The sequence below is a fragment of the Leopardus geoffroyi genome, chromosome D1, assembly GCF_018350155.1.
Source record: "Leopardus geoffroyi isolate Oge1 chromosome D1, O.geoffroyi_Oge1_pat1.0, whole genome shotgun sequence".
Taxonomy (NCBI): Eukaryota; Metazoa; Chordata; class Mammalia; order Carnivora; family Felidae; genus Leopardus; species Leopardus geoffroyi.
Genome location: NC_059329.1, coordinates 54,537,727 through 54,562,376, shown reverse-complemented (window position 1 = coordinate 54,562,376; position 24,650 = coordinate 54,537,727). Strand labels below are relative to the sequence as shown.

General features: G+C 36.8%; 1 protein-coding gene across 2 annotated transcripts in view; it reads right to left on the bottom strand.

Moving 5' to 3' along the window:
* Nucleotides 1–6,585: 6,585 nt before the first annotated feature.
* RSF1 (remodeling and spacing factor 1) overlaps nucleotides 6,586–24,650 on the bottom strand; it is a 156,021-nt gene continuing 137,956 nt past the window's right edge. For both annotated transcript variants that reach the window (XM_045483870.1, XM_045483871.1), the window contains exons 11-16: nucleotides 24,251–24,360; nucleotides 17,836–17,903; nucleotides 16,423–16,630; nucleotides 14,707–14,927; nucleotides 11,932–12,120; nucleotides 6,586–9,134 (exon numbers count right to left, since the gene is read on the bottom strand). In XM_045483870.1, coding sequence (XP_045339826.1) covers nucleotides 8,572–9,134; nucleotides 11,932–12,120; nucleotides 14,707–14,927; nucleotides 16,423–16,630; nucleotides 17,836–17,903; nucleotides 24,251–24,360 — 1,359 coding nt within the window. In that variant the 3' untranslated portion in view covers nucleotides 6,586–8,571. The remainder of the gene's footprint in view (nucleotides 9,135–11,931; nucleotides 12,121–14,706; nucleotides 14,928–16,422; nucleotides 16,631–17,835; nucleotides 17,904–24,250; nucleotides 24,361–24,650) is intronic.

Genomic DNA, 24,650 nt, shown 5'->3' with positions numbered 1-24,650 from the left:
TTCCCTAAAAATTGCTCAGTAATTTAAAAAAAAAATTTTTTTTTTCAACGTTTATTTATTTTTGGGACAGAGAGAGACAGAGCATGAACGGGGGAGGGGCAGAGAAAGAGGGAGACACAGAATCGGAAACAGGCTCCAGGCTCCGAGCCATCAGCCCAGAGCCTGACGCGGGGCTCGAACTCACGGACCGCGAGATCGTGACCTGGCTGAAGTCGGACGCTTAACCGACTGCGCCACCCAGGTGCCCCGCTCAGTAATTTTTTAAAGTAATCTCTATGCCCAAAGTAGAGCTTGAATTCATACCCCAAGATCAAGAGTTGCATGTTCCACCTCAGCTAGCCAGGTGCCCCAGTTAATCAGTATTTTTATTTTTATTTTTATTTATTTATTTATTTTTTTTTTTCAACGTTTATTTATTTTTGGGACAGAGAGAGACAGAGCATGAACGGGGGAGGGGCAGAGAGAGAGGGAGACACAGAATCGGAAACAGGCTCCAGGCTCTGAGCCATCAGCCCAGAGCCCGACGCGGGGCTCGAACTCACAGACAGCAAGATCGTGACCTGGCTGAAGTCGGACGCTTAACCGACTGCGCCACCCAGGCGCCCCGTTAATCAGTATTTTTAATCAGAATTGTAAATAATGATGAATTCCACTAGTTGCTAAAAAAAAAAAAAAGAAAAAGAAAAAAGAGAGAGAGAGTTCACCATTCACTGGCAATCTTGCTATACCCGAGAATTAATTAGGAAAATTTATCAAATCAACATTTGTAGAGGAGACTCATACTCAGGATTGTTGGAAGGGCCCCTTCAAGTCATCTGGTCTAACCACTTTTCAGATGTGTTGAACTGTTACACTCCTGCCAAGTGACAGTGCAGCCTAAACCCAAACATCCCCTACTGGTGAAAATTCACTCCCAGAGTTATTATTGCAGAACTCTGTGAAAAAAATTTCCCATAGAATAAATGAAAGCTTTTGCCTTATGGCTTTTGCCCTCTGGTCTAGTTCTGTGCTCCCAGAGTACCACACAGAACAAGTCCAAGGCCTCTCTAATGTGTCAGTTCTCCAGAGGCTAAAGATAGAACTCTTTCGATAGATGGCCTCCTAATACCTATAATTCACCTAGCTGGCATACAGCTTTAAAAATTACTCTGGGGGGGGGGGGCACCTGGGTGGCTCAGTTGTTAAGCATCTGACTTCAGCTCAGGTCATGATCTCACGGTTCATGAGTTTGAGTCCCACATCAGGTGAGCATGAGTCCCCGCCCCCCCTTCAGGTGAGCCCCACATTTCTCTCCCTCTCTCTCTTTCTCCCTCCCTCTCTCTGCCCCTTTTGGGATTCTCTCTCTCTCTCAAAAAAATTACTTTGGGGAAATTGATATTTGTAAATTTACTTTCTAGACAGTAGAGAACAATTCACCTGTTCCTTAGATGACAAAAATTTTCAGCCTTCATCAAGTATTATTGAAAATTCTTAACTTTTTATGTGCCACGAAGTTTAAAATAAACTAAGTCTGCAAACACATCATGCTAAATACATCAAATTATTTAAATTTTTTATTATGACAATTGACATATATTAAGTGAAAGAAATGACAGAAGTATTATAATAAAACATTTTGAAAGAAAAAGTTACACAATTAGGCCAAGAGCTATAAAATAGCTTTAGGCCTGGCTTATAACACCAAGAGTTCTGATCAGACTGTAGTGAGACATTGAACATTTCATTAACAAAAAATAATTGGCACCAGCCACAACATATTTTGGTTGTCACTTACAAGGAATATTATATTTAAACAACTATGCACTGCAATTCTAACACACTAGGTGTTCATACACTGCAGTTAACCCCTGAAGCTTTAAGCTACCAGGAATTCCCATATTTTCTATGCACAAAATTTACTTTGTGCATTATTGGAATCACATTTCCAGTTTTCAAATCTCCCCCCCACCCACACACACATGCAGTACATTATATGTGGCAGAGAGCACGTCAGTTTCCCCTATTTGACTAAAACAGCACGTTCCTGATTACCTCTCAACAGTATTATGCTAATCTCGGAGCTTCTGCTTTAGCTCTCATCTCCTAGAAACAAAATAAAGCATTCTGAGAACCTATTCCAGGAATAATTTTTTTTATGCATAGGAAAATAAAGCATTTCATATAAGCATGTCTGAAAATCCAAGAGGCATTTTGATCAAACGCTCCCCGAATCCCAGCTACTATTACTTTAAAACCAAAATGAAAATTTAACATATACCATTTACAAATTCTTATCTGGAATTTGTATTCTTCACCTAGAAATTCATGATTCCCAGGCATCACCTCTGAATGGATGATGATAGCAAAGAAACCGACAACCCCATGTTAGCTGACGATAGAGTAAGGTAGTTTAGATAGAAATTATGACACACCTAGACGAATTTAATTCTTCATGAGAATACATTTGTGCTATAAAGGTGAGTTATTAGCATGGTAAAATTATCAGATAGCAAAAAGTACTGGTGTCTTAATGAAAGTTGTGGTAAAATGTGCCATGTAAAAGAATGCTAGAGTCAGCAACTCTACAAGATTTCAAAAATATGTTTCATCAAATGTGGAGAGAATTGGAATTTAATCTGATATCCCTTCCAGCAGACAAATACTCCTGTGGAATTAAGTCTACTGAATAACCACCAAATCAAACAATTCTAGGTTTTCCTTCTTTTACAGATTGAAAAGAAACCAAGCTTTGCCCCAACCCACTCCACCCATCCCAGCACGGGACAGTCCCTTGGAAGGTGTACACAGAACCTCCTGACGGGTTTGGGCAAGCTACAATTCAGATACCATTATCAAGAAGCTACTTTGCTAAGAGAACAAAACACCAGACCAACATTGAGAATACCCTAGTTAGGCATCACGAAAACCACGCACTATAATATGCTGTTAACTGCCAAATTGAGGCTATGATAGCTGTTCTGAAATTGAAAATTCATTTACACTAAACTAGATCTGTGTGTGCATGTCTACTTGTGTGTGTGTATATGTGTATGTGTATATGTGTTTGTGTATAATTTTCATGCAATGTTCTTAAAGCTTTGGAGACAAGGGTTATTAGCCTAATTTCAAGGCTTGTCCACATAGCAGTATTGACATGCACCAACTCTGCTAAAGGGCAGGAAAATGAAAAAGACCATGGCACAAATTTTTAAACAATTTTAGGTTTAATTACATAATGCACCTGTAGATGTTCTAGCATAAACACAATTGTAAAAATCTACATCCTATTTTAGGGTATTTTTCCACCTCCCATCCCTTAAAAGCTGTACAGTTATATAAAAAATGTGACTCTCAAGCAAAATAAACTTTTTTTTTTTTTTTTTGCAACATACAAAATAAGTTAAATGATTCAGAAGGCCTTGAGCCATTAAGTATCCCAATGACTGTTCTGGCCATCCATAAGCATGACAGGCAGCTCCGGGTCTATGACCAGAACTCAATAAATACAGGTCAAACAAAACCCCAAACACTTAAATTAGGTTTCTTTAGAAAGCGATGAAAGTCAAGAAAATATATAATTAGGGTTAACAATTCCATTCTTAACTTACATCATCCAGTGGCAAAATGAACAAGGCAGGTCACTCGGTCCTTAGTGCATTTACTAGCTTGTACCGGTTTGGCAAAAAACACAAATGTAGTTCCTTTAAATGTTTTTTTCTCATTCAAAATGTCTAAGGAGCTTAATTAATAAATTTCTACTCATCTAATAATTTGTTATGCCCTCTCATATAACTTATGCATAGGATAGTTATATCTTAAAAGTTACTAAAATTAAAATAACATTTTCCTTAACTGAAATGACAATGTGCCAGAATTGGGGTTTGCAGCATTTTCCAGAAAGAAATGGTGTAAATATAAAATGAAAAAAAAAAATTGAGCTTACATGACCAGAATGAAGGACAAAATCCATTCATGTAATCCTATTCTAACCAATTTCTGAGAGGGTTTATCTGAGTAAAAAAAGAAGCATTGAGTTTACAATCTAAAGTGGTTATATACCAAGCACACTACAGTTTGGCTTATGAAGACTGCTTGCTTGCTGGGGAATGACTCCTCAGTATATGTTACATAGTTACTTAGCAATTCTTGGCACTCAAAAAATGTTAAATTATCATTTAATTTGAAGTGAAATATTTCAAAAACAGACTATTAAGTGTACATATAATAACCCAGCTTAAATACATTGATAGCAAAGGGCCTTGTCTTTCAGGATTGGTATAAAAATAAGAAAATCAGCAGATGAATTGCCACTTCCAAAGTAGGTTTACAGGTACACACTGGGAATGGTGGATAAAATAGGAATGGATTTTATTCTAACAAAGTTTAAGAACAATATTAAGCAGAGGACTAGATAGATTACAGCAGATATGCAGTCTTGGCATTCTTACTTCTTAGAGAACCAGGAATATTTTTTTAGAATGTCAAACCAAGAAGAGAAACTTCGCTATGTTTCTCTAGACTTTCTGCAATTAAATGTTCATAATTCCACATCAGTTACAATTATTTGTCTTATGTCTTTTTACAATGTCAATTAATGATTTGAAACTCACTTTTCATTTCTGCTAACATCTAAAGTATGTATATACATATTAACTTATACATATATATATATACATACATGTATGTATATTCTATTAAAAAAAAGATCTGGGTCTTTGAATACGTGTTCTATAGCTGTGAGGCAATCATGGACCTGTTCCACTGTGTTGTTGAAGGGTACAGTTCACTTTTTCTAAATATTAGACTTACAGATTCACTGTGTTCCTTTCAGTCATATGGTAGAACTAGCTAATGGTTAACAACTCTTAACCCCACAAACATAAGCTAAAAAGGCATTCTTTATGACAAAGTAAATTCCATCAATCCCATTTAAAAATCGGTAACATCTCCCCACCATTTTACCTCTAAATAAGTACACGCCTATATATATTTTTAATACGTATACTTTGTTCAAATGCATATTATAATAGGGATGGGTCCTATCAACCCAAAAGTGAAAACTGGAGCTTATAATATCCTTTTAAAATTAACTTGTTTAAAAATGTTTTTTTTCAACAACGTCTTTAGCATTCGAAGTCCTTGGTTCTTTGGCAGGTCATATTAAAAAAAAAAAAAAGACTATCAGTAGACATGAATTTATTCTAAATGCAACTCCTCTTTCTTCTCTGCATCTGCAACCTTGACCAGCTGGAAAGAGATGTGTCAAGGAAACCCAACCTCAGTATTATCAGGTATACTCTTGAAAATATCTCTGCCATCATTCTCTAATAACGTGCCAACAACGGAGAATGTTTTACACTAAACACTATTTTGTCAACACAAGTCTACAAAACCAAAATGTGTATTTTCAGTCTGATTTCCTTTCATATATTTTACTTGAAAGCTTCTGCTTTGTGAAAATTTGGCTAGTTTTCAAACCTTTACGGAAATTGCAAACGAAATATCCTGAGTACTAAACAGCATCTCCCCTTAATACACGCGCTATAGATTGTGGAGTTTGACATTGGGAGTCCATCTGTATTTAAAAAAGATGAAAGTATTAAAGGGCTCTTTATATAGCAGCTATGATGAATCTAAATCCGTGGTTAGTACTCTAAGGATCCAGGATGTTCTAAACTCAAATGAGCCGCTTGCTTATACTCTGTCCAGTTCCTAATGACTGAATTATATCTTTGGATACAGAACAAGGACTTTTTCCTAAAATTATTTTTTAACTTCTTCAAAGCATGTTCAGGTAACATTTCAGTGAACACAAGACTCCATGAGGGACTAAATCTAGTCACCAAGCAGCAGAACTGTTTTTGAACTGTTCAACATTTAACCGCCCACAATTAATCTGTCTGCATAATAACTTATAAGTATCAGAGGCTTCTGCAGTCTTTGTAGATGAAACAGTTAATTGGCTTAATCAGAATGTAAGGTTAGCAGGCAGACATTCACTATCAAGTTCACAAACATTTAATTCAAGTTCAGTAAATTAATAGGCAGCAAAAGTGGTATCATAACCCATGTCAGTGGAACTATGCTAAATTGAATACTCAGTCTTTGCTCTAACAATGACCTTTTACTCTGCAGGAGAAGGGTAAAAATAACTCCTTATTTCACATTAGGCATCCTGTAAAATAAATAATCTACCCATCGAACACTTCTTATCGCTTGCTTAACTATAGAGTGGTGGAAGCAGGAGCTGGTGTGTCCAGAGGTAGAGACAGGGTACATGGGAATTTCTACACAGTAGTGGCTTTACCCAGCTGCAGGACTAAAATGGTAGAGGAAGAATGGCAGGAGAGGCCACCTGCACATTCTAACCACTTACCTTGCACTAGTAGGAATTCTTGTATTGCCTGCCTGTTAGACAGTTAAAAAGGCTAACATTCTTAACTGACTTTCAAATAAATGAACAAACCTGGCTAGAAACGAGGCCTGGTAAGTGAGTATGGTTCCTTCATAACCCTGCTCTACTGTCTGTAAATGTTAAGCCCTTCCCTCCCTTCCAGTGGAACATTGTCTCAAAATAAAAATCACAACTTGCTTGGAACCACATGCTATTGGTGCATCCTATTTTTAGGCTGCTTTCATTATTTTATTTTTTATACAGATACATATACATTGCTAGAATCAAAGCAAAAATATTAATGGGCAGGTACTACAGAACTAAAGTGAAACAAAACAAAACAAACAAAAGAACCAACAAATGAAAAACAACAGCTATAAACTTTCAAGGCCAAAAGATAAGACTTCAGGGCAACACCTGTTGAGGAAGGAAAAGGAGTATAAAGTTTCTAGAGAGGTATTTATAATGCAAGTCTAATGCCAGCTTTTTAATAATAAAAAAGAGAAGTGCTTTACTATACACTGACTAGCACATATAATGCTTAATTTGGAAAGAAAAATTAACAAAGTTCCTTGGGCCAGCAGCAGATATGTGTGTCTGTTGCCGGCAACAGACACAACACTGGAACAGAAAAACCCAAATCCCGGGGCAAAAGTATTCACAGAAGTAATGGCTGAAGGTTTCAGAATTTGACAGGCAAGGTTTAATCACAAGTGCTACACTTTATACAATGTTATTTATGGCTCTGCCTGAAATTTTACAGCTGTAACAGTAATAAGACAAAGTTCATATTTTAGTGTCAATTACATGTTAGATATTTAGTTATAAACCCCTTTTTTCTTGAAACAAAGGGCTCATCTTCCATTAAAGCATTGAGATGTTTGAAATGGATGTCATGCCTATTAAGTATATTGGCGGTTCTCAATCAACTCTGTTGGTCATGTGACTATTAATGAATTTTAATAGAAGTCTAATGGCCAAAGGCCAAAACTACATTCAAACCCTGCTAATATATCCAGGCAGATAGGAAATTCCAATGCACACACATACACACACACACATATACACACACATACATGCTAAAACTCAAACTAAAAACCTCCCAAAGGAACTGCTTTGTTTGTAGACTTCAATTTGAAGTAGATACTAAGGGCAAGAATAGACCAGTTAAAATTCACCTGAAAATCCTTTCCCCATTTCAAATGTGCTAAAATACCGCTGTCAGCTTAGCATCTCTTCATGTATGTTATGTATAGATGTATTTCTTTCAAAATGGGCTATTTCAGATATTTAAATATTAAGTGGCCAGAAGACCAGAGTTACACTATCTGCAAAGTTTACAGTCCACCTGGGCCTAAAGAAAGACCACATTTATATCACTAATAACTCTTCATTGATAGTATATTAGATTAGAGGCCACCTCATCACCACTGCATAAAGCTGTTTAAAAAAAATTTGCTGCTAGCACAATCTGGTTGTCAAAGCTTCATTATACATTGTACTGTACAAATGTTTTTCAGATGATTTTTTTTTAAACAAGGAACTCCGCTATAACAGAAACTCAGGTTAGAGTTTTTAATGATGGTACTTTCTCCATCTCTTCTTTATTAAGTGTGGTTATCTCTGATAGTAAACAAGCTGATATCATGGATGCTGTTACTAAATGATGTATGTATGATGTTATCTACAGTTCTCAAACTGCAACAACACAGACTTGAACTTTTAAACAGTCTGTTAATCATCATCTATGCCATGAATGTTTAAATATAATATATATTTAATATGAAAAAGCTAAAGCACAAGTGCCTTCTCCCACCCCTAATTCTGTTTTGGGCCCTCACAGATTCGGAATGCATTCTTATCCACCCTTTTTCACAAAGTCAGGAGAGCTCAGGAAATATAAAGTCAAAAATATACAAATCTTTGTTGTTATTATAATAAGATTTTTTCCATGAATGAAATTACCAAGGACCATGAACTTGGAAAAAGAAAATCAAAAGGAATTTACAGCAATTATTTATCTTCAAAGTTCAAAACTGGTCACTTCACAGAAAGACTTCAGGGTTTGTTGAAATTTTTCTTCTAAAAAGTCATTCTGTAGTGGAGTTTTCTAGGAAAAATAAAACAGCTTTTAATAACTGGCCCGCTGGTGTGAGAGCTACCGTGGAATAAATTAGCACAAAAATGGAAAAGAAGTCTTATAACTGTTCACTATTACAGACATAATCAACAAGGTCAGTCACTCTCAAAAGCTCATCTTCCTCCTCTTCTGGTGCCCCTGCCTCCTGCCCACCACTTGTCCCATTGGGGGCCAGGCTTGCACTGGCTGTGCTGTTGTCCTTGGGGGTCTGAGGCTTCTCAGTTGGCTTGCCAATCAAGTTCTCAATGGCTTTGCCAGGACTCTGTCCATTGGTGGAAGGCAAGTCCACTAAGCTATAGTCCAAAGGGCTCCCCACTTTGCCTACATTTTCAAAGTCCTCTTCCTCATCACTGTCTATCCGGTAGGGCTTCTTGGTGCTCTCTTGTTCTGAGGGCAGGACCCTGGGCTGGTTGTCACGGGCAGGCTGATCTGCATCTCCATGAGCGTTGTCACAACTCTCCTCCTCATCTGTCTCAATCCGGTGTAGCCGTTTTCGGGATGGTTTGCCTTCTTCCTCATCTGCTTCTGAATATTCATCTGTGCTTCGACCCCGCTTTCGAACTGACCGCTTTGATTCTTTAGCTAGCTCATCATCTTCAGAGTTCTTGGACATATAGCTCTCTAGAATAAACAGCACATTTAAGCCATCGACACAGTTAACCATAACAGATTTAAGTAATTCTCCTTTTCCTCCCCATAGTCAGCCCATGTCCTGCTTTCAAACTTGCTCATAAATCTGTATTTCCCTTCAAACCTGCCCTGGTTTCTCTCTCCTCACAGGTCTATAACAATCCATGGTATGATTCACAGTGTGCTTTTTAACTAAGATTTTAGGAAGGAGGAGAACCAGATAACTTAATCATGGCCCTTAAATTAAATGGAGATGGGGGGGGGGTAACAAACGGAGAAATTATTATCCACTAGCCCTCAAATTATGGAGTCATGTAAACAAACTGATAAGGAAAGATTAAACTGAGCACCCAACTCTGGGCATCTGAAACACTGTGCTAACAACTCCTAACTCATGTTATTAAATGTCCTTGGTAGTCCTGAAAGGTCTTCTTTCCTTTTTCTGTACCTACATCTTGGTGGTCTCATCTAATCTCACAGCTTTGCATCTATATGCTGATGACTCTCATATTTGTTTTAGGCAACCTCTAAATTCCACACTCCTGTATCAACCTGCCTACTCAACAATTATGCTGGAATTTTTTAATTAATTAATTAATTAATTAATTAATTTTAAAGTAAGCTTCAGACCCAGTGTGGAGCCCAACATGAGGCTTAAACTCATGACTCTGAGATCAAGACCTAAGCTAAGATCAAGAGTTGGATGCTTAACTGACTGAGCCACCCAGGCATCCCTATGTGCAATTTCTAGACAGGCATCTGAAACCTAACGTGTCCAGAACTAAGGTCCTAAACCTCTGCCTCAAACCTTAACTGTTCTGGTCTCCACTATCTTAGTTACTGGCAACTCTACTGCAATCACTCAGTCATCTTTTGATTGCTTTCTTTCTGCCATCAAACCCAACAATATATCCTTTGAGTCTACCTTCAAAATATATCCATTATCTGACTGCTTTTCACCCCTTTACTACTGCTGCCCTAGTCTCACCCACCATCATCTCTCACCTGGCCTATTAACTGGTCTCCTAGATTCTGTCCTTGTCCCCTTAAATTTATTCATATCACAGCTACCATAGCAAATTAAAACACAAATCACTGCTCTGCTCAAACTCCTCCAATTACTTCTGCTCTCACACAGAATAAAATCTGAAGTCTATACTATACAATGGCCTACTGTACTATCCAATATGGTAGCCAGTAATCACATGTGGCTATTTTAAATTTAAATAAAATAAAAATTAAAAATTCAGTTCCTCAGTTAAACCAGTCACATTTCAGGTGCTCAAAAGCCACATGAGGCCAGTGGCTACTATACTGAAGAGCACAGATACACAATATTTCCATCACTGCAGAAAGTTCAACCGCATGGCACTGTTCCTCATCAAGGGTTGGCAATTTTTATTTTTATTTTTTGTTAAGGGGCAGGCCCTACAGTCTCTATTACAACTACTCAACTTTACACAAAAGAAGCCACAGATAACATGTAAGAAACAATGGGTGTGGCTGTTCCAATAAAACTTGATTTACAAAGTCTTTATTTATACGAACAGGTGGGCCATAGTTGGCGGACTACTGCTCTTCATGATCTGACCCCGTTGATCTCTGTATCATCTCAAGCTATTCTTCCCTTCACTCATTCTCCTTCAACCACCCTGACTTTGTTCCCTCAACAAGCCAGGCACAGACTTGCCTCCAGCCCTTCACATTAGTTGCTCTATCTGACTATATCACTCTTCTTTCAGATAAATCCAGGACACACACCTGACATTTTGTCAGGTCTTGATTCAAATGTGGTCTTCTTAGCGAGGCGTTCGTATGGTACCCTGAGATCCCAGCTACTCTCCCAACTTCCCTTGCTCCTTTATTCTTCTCCACAGCATTTATCGCCACCTAATATAAGACAGGTTCTACTTATTTATCTTGTTTATTGTCTCTGCCCCTAATTAAAAGAAGAGTTACACACGGGAGTGAGATGTTTTGGCTGTTCACTCTTCTGGTCCCAGTACCTCTAACAGTGACTAGTGCAGTAAGTATTTTCTAAAGTTGAATTACTGAATTTATGTTTGTCTTTAATGACACATGAAGAAAAATATACACAATCAGATGTTTACCTCCTTTCTTTAGCCTCTCATGTCCAAACTTTTTTTCCCTTTCTTTCCTGACTTGGGCTCAAACTTAATGGATAAGGATCTTTGAAATCTTCAAAATAGGTGATAAATAATGGAGAATTAAATAAATCAAAGCAGAAAGGGGCATAGGTACTAGAATAATTTAAAATGAACTTGGGAAGCACTCTGGAATAACCATAAGACTAAATGGATATCACAAATTCATATTTTAGAGCTTTTCCTACACTGTTGCTCTAAAGCACAGCAAAAACTATTAAGAAATAAAAGTTACCAACTGAAGTTCATGGTCAGGGTGGAAAGACAGCAAAAACCTGTACCTGAAGCTCTTTAGTTATTCAGGGCACAGGAGGTTATTTCAAAATGAGGGCTGTGAATAATTAGGGGAGCCAAAGAAATCTTGCTCAGATAATTTTCTGAGACTCTTCTATGTCAATGAAAAATTTAATTATTACACTGGAGATGTTAAAAATTGGTATCTTATCAAGTATCATTTATTTAAAGTATAAAAAATGACCCAGCAAAAAAATAACGGGTTTTGTCTCAAAGATCTGAGTGGCTATATTGAATTTCTATGAAATGGTACAGAACTGTAATCCTTACTTTATAGCTTCTACTTCTGCCCTGTGCAAACTTCTGTAAACTGGAGATCTACTCCTTACCTTCACTCTCTGAGCTGGAAAGCCTGCGCTTGTGAACTCGTCTGATTTCTTTACCACGTCGTAAACTCTTCTGGGAACCATCACTTTCGGAATCTTCTTTGTAGTTAATTTGTCTTTTCTGATTCCTCCTTGACCGCCTTCGCCGAGTTTCTACAAAATCATCACTAAAATCATCGCTAAAATCACTTTCTGTTAAAAAAAAAAAAAAAAGGAAAAAGAAGTCGAGTACAAAATTTAAGTCTATTAAATAGAAATGTAATTAGCTTAGGTTATAAAAATATAAAGCTATTAAGGTTCAGTAGTAACATTTTTAAAATCAATCAGTTATTGTAAGTCCTCTCTCTTTTTTTAATGTTTATTTTTGAGAGAGACGACGACAGAGCGCAAGTGGGGGAGGGGCAGAGAGAGAGGGAGACACAGAATCCGAAGCAGGTTCCAGGCTCTGAGCTGTCAGCACAGAATCCCAAGCGGGGCTCAAACTCATGGACTGTGTGATCATGACCTGAGCTAAAGTCAGACGCTTAACTGAATGAGGCACCCAGGTGCCCCTCCTCTCTCTTTTTAAATATTTATCTTTGGGAGAGCACAAGTGTGGGGAGGGGCAAAGAGAGAGGAACAGAGGATCTGAAGCGGACTCTGCGCTGAACAGGCTGATATCAGAGAGCCTGATGTAGAGTTTGAATCCAAGAACTGCGAGATCATGACCTGGGCCAAAGCTGGATGCTTAACCGACTGGGCCACCCAGGCACCCCAATAAATCTCTCTCTTTTTAAAAGCAGGCTTCACGCCCAACATGGGGCTTGAACTCACAACCCTGTGACCAAGAGTCATACTCTCTACCTAATGAGCCAGCCAGGAGTCCCTATAAGAGTCTTATTTTCCTTCTAACAGTATGAATAAGTGCATAGGGGTCTTTAATGCCCAACCTCATTAATGTATCCTGTTAGCAGCCAATGGTTGAGATGAAAAGATGTTTTATATGATCCATATCTCATTCAACCTAGAGCTACTCAGTCAGCTACATGGCTGCTCTTCTTGGTGGCAGTTACTATTCTGCCTCAAGATAATCTGCTGTTCCTGTATGTACAGATGTATGGCACAGATTAAATAATTTCAGAATGTACTGCACCGATTAAACCATCTAATCCTAGATGAGACTGTTCTAAAGAAGTATAGAACTGGAGTTACATTTTTGGCTTTTTTCCACATGGAAATAAAATCTGCTCGCTATAGCACAGGGAGAAACTTCCAAAGTGTAGCTAAATAGCACTGTCCTTACCATCTCTGATAACTAAACGCGACCATGACACTGTGTTAGAACTGTTTTTCAGGAGTGCTAACAAATCCCAAATTGGCTTCAAAATGGCAAACTAGTTAGTTTGAAGGAGTCCTACTGGCCAAATCTGGGACAAACTGAACCAGCAGAGCGATGGTAACATATTATATCCGCAGACTAAAGTAAGAATCCACAAGTACACACTGATATAAAGAAATAAATATATGGAGAAGAAGAGAAACTGCTTTCTTACAGAACACCAAATAATAAAGGGAAAAAGAGTGATGGAGCTAGGGAATCATCAATGAATGCTAAAACTATGAGTAAAACATCTGAAAAGAAATGGCATATATAAGGTCTCAAAAATGCCTTCCTACTAATTACTGTTAATTATAAAGGGAAAAATAATGGAGACCCAGAGAACATATATTAGCTCTGTGATATTCTTGCTGAAAAATGTGTACACTGAATCTAATCACAAGGAAAGAAAAATACTCTAGACTGAGGAACATTTTACAAATTAACTACTGTGTATTCTTCAAAACTGTGGAGATCAATAAAGACAAAGTTTGAGGAATATTCTAGATTAAAGGAGACTAGAGACATGAATAAATGCAATGTGTACTCCTGGATTTGACCCTGGACTAGGAAAAAAAAATTGATATAAAGGGTAATATTGGGACACCTGATGAAATCTGAATGTATACTGTTAATTAGATAATAGCCATATATCAATGTTAAAATGTCTGATTTTGATAATTATACTGTGGTTATGTTTGAAAATGTCCTTGTTCTTAGGAAATAATCACTGATAAAGAGGCAAGATGTCTCCATTTACTCAAGAGGTTTAGAAAAAAAGATGTATGAAACAGAAAAGCCCACAAGCCCGGCCAGGTCAAGGATGTAATACTCCTTCTTGGTTGTGACACTTCCTCAGTGAGATGACAGCTACCTATCTGCCAATTCTACAAAAAAAAAAAGGACTCATATCTGTTCTTTTAGCTACTGTACTGGTCACTATTTAATCAGTTAATAGGGATAAGCATAAAATATAAGAACATCAACTACTGCTAATTTATAAAAATGAATGAATCACTGATAGAGATTTAAATGTTAGCAATAACTGGTGATCCTTCTCTTTCCAACTGCTAGATATATGAGTAAAATGTTCTCACCTTATTTGAGAATGATTCTAAAGAAACACTATGAAGATAAGTCTAGGCATGGAAACACTTTGCGCCAGAAGAATTCATCACAATCCTAAATGAATTTGGTATGTGGTTAACATATCCATCTGTATTCATTTTCTTAGATATGCTTTATGTGCTTTCTGTGAAAAATTTAGTTACTAAATCATAAGAAGAGAATTCAAAGTTTCATCAGAAAGCTTATATTACAGTTGAATGGAGTTTTATCTTAAGGACTCTTAACTCCAGAAGTCATAAGAATTTACTGAGTTGGTGTGATGAGAACAAAATTTTTTTTTTTTTTTTTTTTACCAGAGTCTCTACTATTCTCTTCAGACTCCTCCTCTTCATCATCATCAGAGTACTTTTTCTTTGGGGTCTTTCTCCGCAAGCGCCTGCTTTGCCTCATTGGCCGGGAAGGATGTCGCCTCAGTCTTCGGCTACAGAAATCAGTGTCGCTGTCATCATTAGACGGTGGGTCTTCTTCACTCTCATCTGGGTTTTCATCAGATACAACAAACTCATCTTGAGATCTGTTCAAGAGAAACCAGATGAATTAAGATTCTGAGTTCAAATTCTACCAAGTGCAGTGAATCGTTTAAGTAATGGTTAATGTAAAATACCTGGGTAATTGTTATCAATTTGTCTGTTAATAAAATGGAGAAAGGTTTCACCATCTATTCTTTTCTTTGGAGGCGTTAAGATGAACTGATGCTGATTTTCATACTATAAATTACTTTGGCCTCTTGGAATGTCCCTCTCATACCTTAAATTCAACATGTTCCAAAGAGAACTCATTATTTCCTAACCTATTCCTCTCTTGTGTCTCCTAGCCTTGTATTTGGTACTATTACCTATCCAGTAACTCAAACCAAAAACCTGGTATTTTTCCTAATTTCTCCCTTTTAATTTCTCACATCTAACATTATTAACTCTTCCTTGAGTTGACCTCTTAAAGATATTATCTTAAACCTGATCCCTCTTCCTTGTTTAGGCAATCATCTCCCACTAAATCACTACAGCAATTCTCCAGGGAGTCTCTCTAGTCTCTAGATTCATTTCCCCTCCATATATCCTCCAAATGAAGGCCAAGATGAAGTCTTCTGAACATAAACCTCATTAGTCTGCTGTTAAAATACCAATCAGTGGGCTTTTATCATCATCTTCAGGGTAAGAGTCTGAATTCCTATGCATGACTAACAAATCACTCCATCATCTGGGCCCTTTTTATCTCTTCGTCACATCTCCAGCAGGGCACTCTTTACTTCTTCTTCCCCATGTTCTTGCTACCCTGACATACCAGGAGTTTCCTAAATATTCCATGATGTTTTATGTCTTGCTGCCTTGGACACATGACTTCTCATAGGATGCTTTAAATCTCAAACTCACTGATTTGCCCAGTTTTTCATTCTTCAAATTTCAGATCAAGCTCTATTTCTACTCCCAGGCTTTCCTTGAACTCCCTAAATTTATTGGACTCTTCCTTTGTACCCTAACTTAGGCTTTACCTATATTTTTTTAGTAACAATCACACACTGAATGACTTTTTGTGGTTTGTATGTTTGTTTCTTCCACTAACAATCTGAGAGGAGAAACTACGTTGTTTCTTGTTCTGCAGGAAAATCTTTCCTGATCTTCCATACTGGATTACCTGCCCTGACCAAAACCTCTGTGGGTCATCAGACAATAGTATCTAATTACCTTTGCTTGTCTATTTCTCACATTTGACTAGGAACCTCTCCTGGACATGTTGCTGGAAAGTGGCAGAGATACGCAGCAAATGAATGTTTGATTGCAGTTAATAAAATGTAAACACAATTTTGCATATTAAACAATCATAAGCCTACTTTGTTTTGCTAAAAAGAACCAAGATCAGCATTCTTGAATCTGTTTTAAATAGCTTGAAAATAAAAAGACATTATCCATGTGCATGAAGAACAAAAGTCCCACCACAGCATGGCTGAGCTTCTCTGTTAGCCCCATTTAGGCCTGTATCTAGGGACTGGGATCTGCTAGCGAACCACGCACCCATCACTGATCTTGAATTCATCCTCACTCTCTTCTTCATCCAGGTTACTGTCACTGTCCAGGTCATTTAGTCGCCGGCGTTTCTTCCGGCGTGCAGCAGCTGCCCTCTGGGGTCGTTTATTTTCTTTTCTTTCTTCATCCAAAATAGTGGAGATGTCTTTCCCACGGTGACCTGTGATGGTGGAGATATCCTTTCCTCGGCCGGCTCCTGGGTTCAGGGTTGGGGGAGAGGGTTAAAGGGAATAGAGAGAGGGAGGAAGAGAGACAACTGTATGTTTATTAAATCTTCTCTTTACTATGCAGAGGCTGTCCTTGTTCATGCTTAGGAGCTCATTTGTTTTTTTCCTACAAATAAGCACTTTTCTCACAACTTCAGCCGACAGAGCTCTCATCAAGAGAATTTTGCATTTGTTTATCCTATGAAAAAGTTCACCTCTTTTTAAAAAAAAATTTGAAAAAAAAATTGATATAATTCATATACTATACTATCCACCTTTTTAAAGTGTATACTTCAGAGGTTTCCAGTACAGTCACAAAGTTGTGCAACCATCACCACGAACAAATTCCAGAACATTTTCATTGACCTCTAAAGACACCTCATACCTAGTAGCAATCACTCAAGAATCTCTTCTTCAAAGTTGTCTTTTGGACAGGGCTTTAGAAAGAGACCAATCCGTTTTCTTTTAACTGTGTTTGCAGGACAGAAAAAGTGAGAATCCCATAGCAAAGCTGTCAATAAGGTGCAGAGCCCTGGAAAAGCTGGTGACTTTTTTAGTCCACTAAAGACAGCCTACTTGATATTAATCCTCTCCAGAGTTTTCAGAGCATTGGTAAATCTCTATGCAGTTCTTTCAATAAATTACCTTCAAATCCTTCTATTTTTATGTCACCTATTAGAGACTACAAAATTGATACATTGATTTTTAAAAGGTTGATTTATAGAAATCATTCGATTCTGATTTGTCCGTAATTTTTAAGATTTTGTAGCAGTAGTGATCTAGACATAGAAAGACAACAAGAAAGTTTAATTGGGTTTTCTATTTAGATGCAGAAGTACATTTTTTAATCTACAGAGGAACATTTACTGTTTTATATCAGATCAAAAAACTACTTGAAAAATAATTAGTAAAACCTGAGTCTACACACTGACACTATGTCCACAAATTATTTTAAATCTCAGACATTTAACATCAGTAGTGATCATGATACACACTGGGGAGAATTAAAAAAAAAAAAAAAGCTTACTGCTTTAATCAGGGCCTTTTTTTTTTTAAAAGTAATCTCTACATCCAACATGGGGCTTGAACTCACGAGTTGCATGCTCTACTGACTGAGCCAGCCAGGTGCTCCTAATCAGGACATTTTAACTTATTGGTCTAGTCATACAAAAAAGAGGGAATGAAAAACACATACCTCCTCCATCAGCTTCTTTGATATCATCTTCTATGGCTTCATCAATTGCTTCATCAAATTCATCAAATCTGAAATATTTGATGACAACAATCACATCACAATCTGTCCTGGTATATAGGTTAGGAGAGTTGCCTCTGAAGTGAGAAAGGCCTTCATATAAAAATGCTCTCTGGGGGCACCTGGGTGGCTCAGTCGGTTAGGCGTCCAACTTCGGCTCAGGTCATGATCTCACGGTTTGTGAGTTCGAGCCCCGCATCAGGCTCTGTGCTGACAGCTTGGAGCCTGGAGCCTGCTTTGGATTCTGTGTCTCCCTCTCTCTTTGTCCCTCCCCTGCTTCTGCTCTGTCTCTCAAAACTAAATAAATGTTAAAAGAAATTTTTTTTAAATAAAAATAAAAAAATAAAAGTGCTCTCTGCCACTTTGGAATTATGTAACTTAGACTACATCGCCTCACTCCTATTAACCTCAATTTCTTTTGTAGATTGGTATCTAATTCATTTTCAAAGATCATTTATACCAGGCATCAGGCAAATATTTTTGTAAAGAGCCAGACAGTAAATACTTTAAGCTCTGTAGCCTATACGGTCTCTGTTGCAACTACTCAACTCGGCCACTGGAATGCAAAAGCAGCCACAGGTAACACAAGTGAATAAATGTGGATGTATTCCAATATAAGTTCATTTATGGACACTGTGATTTGAATTTCATGTAATTATCATACGATTTTCTTCTTTTGGTTCTTATTCAACCATTTATAAATGTAAAAACCATCCCTAGGTCATGGGCTATATAGACATAAACTGACCGTGAGACCGGATTTGCTCCATAGGCCATAGTTTGCCAACCTCTAATTACAGAAATCACATGGTGAAGTAAGTTCAATTAGTGTTCCAGAAATAATACTAAGTGAAAGGACTACATCATCATTATTATTATTCTAGAAGTACTGACGGTCAGAATTTTAGAACTAGGTAAAAGTACTTTTTCTCACAAGGGCCATTTCCTCCAACTTAAAGAAAACAAGTCCAGATGATCTTCAAGACTTCTTCGCATACAAAGCTCCTTTCATGTTAGAGCGGAGATGACCAAAAGGATATCTGCTCTAAAGTGACTTGTCCAAAATATTGCAAAATTTGGTAATTACTAGCCCCATGTGGCTATCTATATTTAAATTAACTAAAATGAAAAACTCTGTTCCTCACTAGCAAGATTTTAAGTGCTCAACAGCTATATATGGCTACTGGCTACCATGTTGCACAGGAAAGAAATAGCACATTTTCATAACGATAGTAAATTCTATTGGACACTGTTGGATTAAAGACACACAATGGATTAACAATAGGGTTTAACAGCCGAATATTTTGCCTTTTGAAAAAAAAAAATTTTGCCTTTTGAGTTAAGAAACTCACTACAGCTATGGGTTTCTCTCTAGAAAAAAAAAAAATATATATATCCAAACAAAATTTTATATCTAATTTCAGAGGATTCACAAGTCTCAGGTTAAGAATACTTCTACACATACACACACACACACATATGCTTATTTATTTATTTATTTGAGAGCACGAGGGAGAGTGCACAAGTGGGGGAAGGGGTATGGCAAGAGAGAGAGAATCTCAAGCAGGCTCCACACCCACCCAGCACCTTGAGGATCACGACTGGAGCCGAAATCAAGTGTCACATGCTCAACAGACTAAGCCACCCAGGTGCCCCTACAACATAATTTTTAATGGCTGTATAATGCTTAGTCTTAAACATGTGTCATAATTTAGTTAAAAAGGTTTACTTTCAATTGTTTCACATTTATAAACCAGGCTATGAGAAAATGACCTTGGAGCTATAGCTTAGTTTTTCCTTAACATAAATTCTGAGAAAGCAAAGATCTGTGCATCCCTCATCAGGCTAGAGTAACAGATACAGAAAAAGCCAAATGTAGTTAACAGGAAACAGTATTTCTCTCAAGGACATGTTACAACTGTAAAGTGGCAAAACGACCTCTTTGAATGACTACTACTTTCTTACTCACTGAAAAACTTGATTTTCTACATCAGAGACCATCAGAACCCTTGGAACTAAAAAAATGATTATCAGTAAGAATAAAACATACCACTCTTGCCTGGAGGTTTAAGTTACTTTTAACGCAAATCAACAGTCTTGATTTATATCCCAGATGTGGAGCTTTGAATAAGGGATTAGAAACAGCACTCTACACATCCACTTCAACTTCACTGCTTTCAAGGGAACAAGAACCCGTGTCCAGTATGTGGTCTGGATCTGATACCAGCCCCTTTACAGAGCCCCACTTTGCCTTGAGCATAACTCTTCATTGCTTTATTTACATTTCATCCAAACTCTACCCTTCCTCGGTATCATATCAGAACTCTATTTTTTCCTTTATTTGGTGAGATACCCATGGTTCCACTAAGAAATTTTGTTTTTCCTGGTATTCTTGCTACAAATTAAAAAAACCCCAAAAACTGTTGGCTTAAAGGGCATAAAAGTTGGTCTTCAAGAATTGTAGCAATTTATAATATAACCATGAAGTGAATTTTATCATTAATTTTTTTCTAATTTCAAAGAGCAAAATTATTTACTTGTTCCTTTAATATTAATGTGATTACTGAGGCCAAATATTAGTTTCATGTTTATTGATCATTTTTACTTTTTCTTTTACAAGTACTGACTTGTATCCTTTGCCCATTTTATCAGCCAGTGTTCATCTTTTCTTACTGACTTCTAAGAGCTTTTCAGATATTAAAGATTTTAATCTCTTTGTCATATGTTGCAATTATTTCTATCCAAAGTATATTTCCCCTTTCCCCTTTGTTTATATTTTACGTGTTGAGAAATGAACACTGACATCTTGCCCTGCTACAATTATGAATATGTGCCCATAACATCTCCTGTCAGCCCCCTCCACAAACAAAAACAAACAAGACAAATTTAAAAAGTCACCCTGTCTAGTTCTAGTCTCCAAAATAAACAAAACCTAGATCTCCCTTAAGTAACTGGTTTCCTAAGAAAAAAGTCTTTACACTTGACTTCAGTAGATGCAACAACCTTTATAGACATCATGTAAAAAGCTATTGTATTTCCACCATGAAAAAAAATTATACTCACTGTAATTTTTAAAATTCATAAGGCATTTCTTTTGAATTCTAACTCCTCTGCAAAATTTCTTTGCAAGAAAATACTTTCTAAACAAAACAGATGAACATAGGGGAAGGAAGAAAACAAACAAAAAGAAGAGCAAGGCAAACCATAAAAGAGACTCTTAACTCTAGAGAACAAACTGAGGGTTGCTGGAGGGGAGGTGCGAGGGAGGATGGTGGGTTAAATGGGTGATGAGGTACCAAGGAGAGCACTTGTTGTGATGAGTACTGGGTGTTATATGTAAGTGATGAATCACTAAATTCTACTCCTGAAACTATTATTACACTATATGTTAACTGACTGGAATTTAAATAAAAAATTGAAACATTAAAAATTAAAAAAGTAGAAGAAAATATTTTAGAAGTAAATGCTTTTGTCTGAGTCTTTCTTAACTTTCATGTAATCAAATATCCTTTCCATTATTGTTTCTATGTTTGGTGCTATGTTTAAAAAGTTGTTCCTTACACTAAGATTATATGCCTTCCTTAAACCTTTTTGGGAACTAAATGAATCACATAATACATTTTATGCTGAAGAATATAGTTTATCATAAGTTTCTATATTACTGTCATACAATTTTAGAGCTGAAGGGATCATCTGCATTAATCCACCATCAACCAAGACCTAGAGAACTGGACCATTCCAAGTTACATGGGTAATACATGGTACAGTGAAACTATAGTCTTAGCCTTCTGTACCCCAATCCAATGCTCCCTATAGTTAACTCTTATGTTATCCTGTTAGAAGCAATAAAAATGCGATAAATAATTATGAAATGATAATAGTGATGAAATTCTTTTTTCTCTTCTTTCTGTGGTAATACTTTACTAAGTGCTTTACATTTTATACTAACAATAATCCCATTGTGTGCCATGTACAAATTAAATTCTAGGTGTATTTAGAGCTTAAATGTGAAGAATAAAACTTAAAATTAAGAGAAAGCAATATGAAGGACTCTCTTAATACATCTCAGTTAAATTTCTTTAAAAAGTACCAAGAAGGAGAAATAATAAGTAAAAAATAACAAGAGATATACAAACACCTACCAAGCACATGAAAGGATGATCACCAACAACCATTAGGAAAATGCAAAGCAAAATCATGAGATACTGCCTCACATCTGCTAGGACAGTCACCAGCAAAAACAAAAACAAAAACAACAAACAAACAAAACCCCAAAAACAAACAAACAAAAAACCCAAAGCCAACAACTGTTGGCAAGGATGTGGAAAACCTGGAAACACTATACACTGCTGGTGGCAATGCAAAATGGCACAGCTGCCATGGAAAACATCACAGCAGTTCCCCAATAAAACAAAAAGAGAACTACCATATGATTATCCAGCAATCTCACTTCTGGGTGTATATCCAAGACACAATACTAAGAGTAAATCCCTGCTTCCTTTAGCAACATCAAGGTTGAAAGATAATATAGTCCTGCTAGAAGGCTTGTTCTGAAAATGTAAATTGTTATAACGTGACTGATATATGAGGAAACAATTCAAGCATAATGTGTATTTTATACCTGTAAGTAATTTTATTTGTGATAAACACTAGGTAAATGTAGAAAAGTGCACCTAGCCACACAGGCATACACAACACACAACACACACACACACACACACACACACACACACACACACACACACACCTCAAATATCCACCAGCAACCTCACCTCATCATGTGTGTTATAAGTTATAGCCAGCTGCGCCTGGTGTTACAACTTTCTGGTTGATTTCAAAGAACTCTCCTTCTACCACCACATAATAATTTACAAACTGCAACCCACCTCAATCACTTCCACAGACAAACCAGGGCTTTTTCAGCATAAAATGTCATATTTAGTGCAGTATTTATATTAGTTCTTAACCATTTAACATCTGCCAAATGGTACTGCATTTTTATTAGAGTCACATCTTTAAAAAAAAGTGTCACTACTGAAATTTCTGAGTGTGGCCCTACCTCCATATTTCCTATAATCTCTATGGTTTTTATTGTGTTTTTGCACAGGATGATAATTTTTAGGAAAATATATGTTGGATTACAGCAGAACTTGACTTTATGCTTGCCCTTCCCATCAGTAGACTTTGATTTCATTAGTTATAATGATTTCATATAAAATGGTGTTTTTTATTTTTCAAAGCTTTTGTTTTTTAAAGAATAAGATGGGTACCATTCTCATATGTATTAAGGATTTTACATTTACTGATTGCACTGCATTTTACAGCTTTAACAATTAACAACAGCAGCAAACAATACATGGGAACTCTTCCATGATCACTGATGAAAAAGTTCATAAACAAGAAGCGAGCTTAAATTCCATGAAATCAATTTTGTTTTTCACCTCCAGTTATTCAAGTTAAAGACTCTTTTGGTGTTATCTAAGGAGACCAGAGGTCAAACAATGATCTACAATAATTAGAATATAACTTACTTACTATTTTAGTGAGACAAGTGGAAAGAACACTAGACTAGCAGACATTTAGAAGACAACATTTTAGTGTAGGTTTAGCTACTAACAGAGTGACCTTGGAAAACTCTCTCTGTCTCCCTCCTTTCCTCTCTGATATTTCTGGTGGCAGACAGTAAACCAAATTATATTTACTGATTCTTTCAACAGGCATTTATGGAACACTTACTACTCGGGGCACTATGCCAGCTGTAAACGGCAGAAGCATGTGTGAAACAGACATTGGTCCTTACCTTCATGCTAACAATAGTCCAATGGGGGAGAGAAATATTAATTCAATAATTAAAATCACAATCATTACAATCATCATAAGTGCTTTCAAAAGAAGAACTGGTTGCTATGAGGGCATATAATAGATTTCATTAAGAGAAGGTTAACAAGCAAAAACAGGAGGGAGGTCTTAGGTACAATAAATAGCATATGCAAAGGAGCTGAAAGAAGACTGTGGCTGATATTGACAGAGTAAGGAAAAATGTGGATGAGATGGAATCAAAAAGCTAAGCACAGAGTGGGCTATGCAGTGCCTTTAGGGGCCTTGTAAAGGCATCAATCCTTACTCTAAGAGCTACAGAAATTTGACAAAGCAGAAGAGGATGACATGAGCAAATTTACATTTTGAAAAGATCATGCTGGCTGCTCTAAAGCTGTATGATTCTAAAGACAGTAAGTAACATATATACAACTACTAATGACCATTATGATGGGGAAAAGCAGATACTTTTGGACCATGTTGTATAATTTAAGAAACATTTTACACTTTTTCATTATAACCATTTCTACATATTTCATACCTATAACTTATACATTTCCGTGTTCTTGTTGACCGCCTTTCAAGCAAGTTTGCTTTGGATTTTTTTGAATCTTTTTTCTTTTCTTCATGATCTTCAGAAAAATCTGGCTCCTGGTTTAAAAATATGATAATAAATATGTAGGTTATTAGGACAGAAAGTTACTTGAAATTAATAGTTTTCTAATGTCTGTTTAGGCAGCACATGTAAAAGATCTGAAAAAATGAGGTGATCCCCTGCCCAAAACTGAATACACACAGAAACACTAAGTAGAGAGATTAAAAAGAATATTGGTCATCAAAGGCTGAAGCACTTCTGTATAAAAATTGTTATGTTTCTGTGATTTTACAATTACCTCTTTTAAAACAACCATGATGAGGGGCGCCTGGGTGGCGCAGTCGGT